Source organism: Lagopus leucura, unplaced genomic scaffold, assembly GCF_019238085.1.
Source record: "Lagopus leucura isolate 7727_CA_CO unplaced genomic scaffold, USGS_WTPT01 Super-Scaffold_100001, whole genome shotgun sequence".
Taxonomy (NCBI): Eukaryota; Metazoa; Chordata; class Aves; order Galliformes; family Phasianidae; genus Lagopus; species Lagopus leucura.
In genome coordinates, this window is record NW_024962262.1 from 64,008,184 (window position 1) to 64,013,153 (window position 4,970).

At 44.2% G+C, this 4,970-nt stretch overlaps 1 protein-coding gene across 1 annotated transcript; it reads right to left on the bottom strand.

Moving 5' to 3' along the window:
• Positions 1-1,885: 1,885 nt before the first annotated feature.
• Positions 1,886-4,141, bottom strand: NR0B1 (nuclear receptor subfamily 0 group B member 1). The gene is made up of 2 exons (XM_042867621.1): positions 3,355-4,141; positions 1,886-2,432 (listed from the first exon to the last, which is right to left on the bottom strand). The coding sequence occupies exons 1-2, from the start codon at positions 3,899-3,901 to the stop codon at positions 2,188-2,190; spliced, it is 792 nt and encodes a 263-aa protein (XP_042723555.1). The 5' UTR covers positions 3,902-4,141; the 3' UTR covers positions 1,886-2,187.
• Positions 4,142-4,970: the final 829 nt, after the last annotated feature.

The window sequence follows — 4,970 nt, forward strand, 5'->3', positions numbered from 1 at the left end:
TGCCAAGTCTCTTCTTCCACTCAGCAGGGAAGAAAATAGAAGTATTTCCATCCCTAAGCATGAGCAGTACATTACAAAAACAGTGCTATATGAAGATGGTTTAATCAGAGGCTGGTTTTTTTTTTTTTTTGTTTTTTTTTTTAATTTATTTATTTATTTTTGTGTCTTTACCCAAGATCCATCTGCTGCCTAACTACTATATAAATGTTTCATCATTGTGCTTTGCACTTTTTGGAAAAGAGCTGTCAGGTGTTGTTAAAAGCTAACCATTGTGAGCTTATATGCCATTTACACAGAAAGAAGGAAACGTACACGTGTATTTGCGTTTCAGAGGTGTTTGATAACCTTAGAATCTATTGTGAGCTCATACAACATTTATGCATAAAGTATACTCCATATGTATATGTTTACTGTATGTGTGTGTAAATGTAAAAATGGATTTAGCAGAGACTAAGCTTGCTCTTTTGTGGTGTGAACCACCTTAAGTCTGAACTGGTTGTGAACTTCATTTACATACTTTTTGTTCTTTGGAATTTTTTGAGAAGCTTCTCAGGACATACAACCTACCCAGAGTTACGTGATCACTATGCAAACACGCATTTAAGCTACACCATTAGTTTTCAGGATGGGAATTGCCTCTTGCTGTTCAGTTTGCTCTGCAATGGCATCCCAGCCCACGATGAGACCCTTATTGATGCAGCAATACAAAACTTGTTGGTAACACCTATGGATGGATTTGTCGCCTGTGTTTGGCTACTTCTCCAGCTATTTCTACCTTTCCCAAGTTTTATCCAAGTTGGTACTAAACAACAGTCCACTCTGCTCCCAACCTGAGTGCAGGAGCTGTAATCATCCTCTGCGCAAGGTGGCAGCAAAAGAAAGCTTTTTCCTCTCTCCCTTGCACATCCTCTATTAAGAATAATGACTGCCTCAACTATTCTAACTGCATTTTAAAAAACACATCTTTAGTGCTAGTGGTTTATAGATAGTTGCTACTGTCTTCTAATTTTAAGAAAACTCTTTAGTTACACTTTTTATTCCCCCCATTTTATTATTATTATTCTTTTTTTAAACCAATTTTCCCTTGGGGAAGAAGCCAGAAAATAGCACACACAGAAAGGAAAACCATGAAACATGTTCACTGATTTTACCTTTCTGATTTTATTTTTAAATAGAGAAGATTCTTTTTTTCTTCTAAACAAAAACATAACTGCTTTGGGAAAAAGAATCAAATTCCAAGATTATAAGAAAAAAAAAAATAATATGTAAACTCAGTGTTTAATGATGACATCTTCATGTTAACTGACAAATTGATAGATATACAAGTAGCACATCATGTTTCAACATAATAATTTTCTATTTCTATGGGAATAAGCAGTCTGAAAAAACTAGCTATTAAAATCTTAGCTAGGAAACGAAAAGGTGGAAAACAAAGTAGGGAGTACACATCCATAGTTCTCCTGACCCTGCCTCACTGTTTGGATTTTTCAACCATTCTTAGAGTTTTGTTTTTGTTTGGGGGGAGTGGAGTTACCTTGTTTTTTTGGCACCCAGCATGTGTTGAATGGAATATTTTACCACAAGTATTAGTTACCCAACTAAGCCACATGAAGTTTCATTAAATCTCAAAATATTCATAATAAACACATCATGCATGTTCTTAAATACTCCATATATATTTCAATTCTGTTAAAGTCAACTGGAGCAGCTCACCAACTCTTTGGAGCCAGTAATGGAAATATGAGCAGAAGTGACCACAGTACTCAGTATCCCAGTACCCCTGAAACAAGCTAAGTAAATGGTTTGTTCATTCCTATTTCTGTATGGTAGCTATGTTTAAAATGTAAACCTTGACTAGCTTTTATTTTGAAAAAACAGGTATTACTCACCTTGAACATACAATGTAATATGTACGATCTTTATTCATAGACATGGTAAAAGAATAGCCAGTTGACTTCAGATGTGAACATTCTTCGCAACATTAAATCTTATTCTGATGACTTTAATAATCTTAATGCAAAAACACCGTGTTTAATAAAAATTCCAGAACTTAAAGACTATTTTATTATTGAATACAAAAATACTATCTATGTAAAAACAATAAGTTAGTTTATTTACAGTACTTTACACTATTCTGCTCTTAAGAGTTCCTCTGCACTGGATTTATTTTCGTTACTTTACACACCTTTATAATTTTGCACAAAGCATTTCCAAAAGCATGTCATCCATGTTCACTGATCCAATGATGGGCCTGAAGAACAGTTCGGCAATCGCATTAGCGTTAATGGATCGTAACAAGGATAGAACAACATTCAGCTTGGCAAATCTGGCTTGGTCACCTCTGTGAATGAGTCTGACATGTTCATTTAGAGCTTCTTGTGCTTCCCTCTGCAGTCCTTCAATGTACTGTGTGCACTGCAGGCCAGGTAGATCTGAAAAGAGAAGTTACTTTATTTACATATTCTTTGTCTGTAAAACAACTTTCTTATTACTGAGTTATAACTGCAGTATAATAAGTAAGAGATCAGAGATTATGACACAAATTAAGTTGTTAGAGGACTTCTTGTACAAAGAAGCAATGTGCCAAACATTACAGTGCAGTACAAAATTTTATGCTGGTTTTCTGATCAATACTCTTTCATTCAAACTCGAAACGCAGTATTTGCCAACATTAATTTAAACGGGAAAAAAATATTCACTGATAACAGAAACTTTCACTGAAAAATGAAGCGTAGAATCATAGAATGGTCTGGGTTGGAAGGGACCTCAAAGATCACCTAGCCCCAATCCCTCCTTTTCACATCCAAAATACTTTTGCAGAGACAAATGCAATCTGTAAACAGTAGAGATAAGAATTAAAAAAACAAACAAACAAAACCCGTTGCTTCTGTTTATTCCTACAAAAGTATTGACGTGTAAGGTATCCTTTGACATGGTTTCTGAGGAGTTCCACATGACAAGTGGCAAGAAGGGTAACTCCAGTAGGTGAAAAGTTAACTGGTGAACGATACGAGGGATATTGAAGGGTTGAGAAAACAGTTTTGGCTTTTCACTCTGACAGCAGGAATGCAGAAGTGCTAGACACAGATTTCAGGTGGCAGTGCTATCATTTTAAGTGCCACATCCAGTGCCAGCTGCCTTCCAGGTTAAAGAGCCGACAGGACAGCCTCTCCCTATCTATGTAAGAGGCTTCTGCTGTTTCCCCCTCGCTGAGTGTGGGAGAGCTGCCAGGCGGACACGGGGTCCCTCGCGGCTGCGGGCAGTGCGGGCTCCCCGCGCTCGGAGCTCCGCCGTCGCCACACACCGCCGCTTAACCCGCCCTCCGGACACCCCCGCAGCCCCTCTGCCACTCACCCGGGTTGAAGAGCACCGTCCCCTTGAGATAGGCGTACTCCTTGGTGCTGATGTCCAGGCTCCAGCATTTAGTCAGGAAGCCCTTGATGGCTTGGATCTCGCCGGCCGAGGGCGGGTGCTGCCGGCCGGGGGCCGGGGCGTGCTCGCCGTGCCGCCGGGTGGTGAGGATACGCTGCAGCATGCTGGGCTCCGCGCTTTCCACCGTCTCTAGGTGCACCCGCTCCTGCGCTAGCCCCAGCACGAGCAGAGGCGCCCAGCAGCTACGGACCAGCACGAGCTGCTCGTCCAGGGGCAGCTCCTGGAAGCAGGGCACGTTCTGCACGAAGCGCAGCGTCTTCACCAGCACGGCCGAGGCCGCCTTGCAGGCAACCTGCGGGCTCTTCAGGGCCACCCTCCGCTGCGAACCGCACGAGCAGCCGCGCCCCGCCTGCCCCCGCCGCGGCCCGGGCCCCTCGGCCCCCTGCTCGTGGCTCTTGAGGATGCTATAAAGGATGCTGCCGTGCCGCCGGCCGTCCGCGCAGCAGTGGCAGCGCTCCAGGCACGCCATGGGGCCACCCAGCCGCCCGGCCCGCCGGGAGACGAGCACTGCTCGCCCTCTGCCCGCCTCTTAACTTATTTATAGCCGGCGGCCGAGCGCGTCTGCCTGCGTGTCAGTGTGCGGTTCAGAGGGGGCAGACACTCTTCACTGGCTGGAAAAGAGAAAGAGGAGGGGAATAATAAAAAGAGTAAGCCCTCCTCCTCCTCCTTTCCTGACACTGAGGACTACGACTGACAGGAGGCAGCGCGTCCCGCCCGACGCGAAATGGCGCCCGACTGCCCCGGGGCTTGGGGCGGGGAGACTGGGGCAGTGGGGCGGCGGGGCAACGCTCTTGCTTCAGAGGGTTCCTGCGAGTGGCTGTGCTGCCTCACGGGATTAATTATCAGCTCAGCACTGCTGTGAGGAAGCCAGAGGTGTGCCTGCCCAGCCAAGGAATGGGGCTGGAGGTACTGGTGGGGCTTTTCAGGGTGCCTTGAGGCTGGCACCTCTGTTCAGTTCTGTGAGTGAAACGATGTGGATCATCCATAAAGCTGTCCCCTGAGTGGCATTCCCTTCCTGTGCTCTCCAGTACGTGGCCCATCCTCCTGATCTCATGATAGATATGTTCCACCCATTTGCCTAAAACATTTTCTTCAACTTACACCTCCACTTTTCCGAAACCCATCTTGTCATGGTTGCATATGGACTCCAAAATGAGTAAACTACCATAGCATGCCTTCATATTTACCCAGCTGGGACTGAAGAATAGTGATTGCCCAAATTTGACATTGCTCTTGAATGAAAAGTACATTCACTTTCTCAACTGACTATCTATGAAGAAGTTGGTGTAGCAGAGTGCAATACTCCCTACAGTAAGTGGAGGCTCACGTCTTTGTGCTTCATGGGCCAAAACAGAAACATTTTAAGTTTAATGTGAACTGGAAGAACCTTGGCACAGTTTTAGAGAAAGTAGCAAGTTGCAAGCAGCTCTCTGTACCTGCTCCATCAATATCAGTAGGAAGGGATGTTTAAATCATCTTGAAAATCCTTTCAGTAAAATTATGCCGGTTTATTAAGCAATACTGCTGAGTGCTTTGAC

Excerpts from the sequence above, each read along its gene's own strand:
- NR0B1 (XM_042867621.1), bottom strand. The coding sequence starts at position 3,901 with ATGGCGTGCCTGGAGCGCTGCCACTGCTGCGCGGACGGCCGGCGGCAC. Across the intron at positions 2,433-3,354 it reads GACGGTGCTCTTCAACCCGG|ATCTACCTGGCCTGCAGTGC; the intron begins GTGAGTGGCAGA and ends TTCTCTTTTCAG.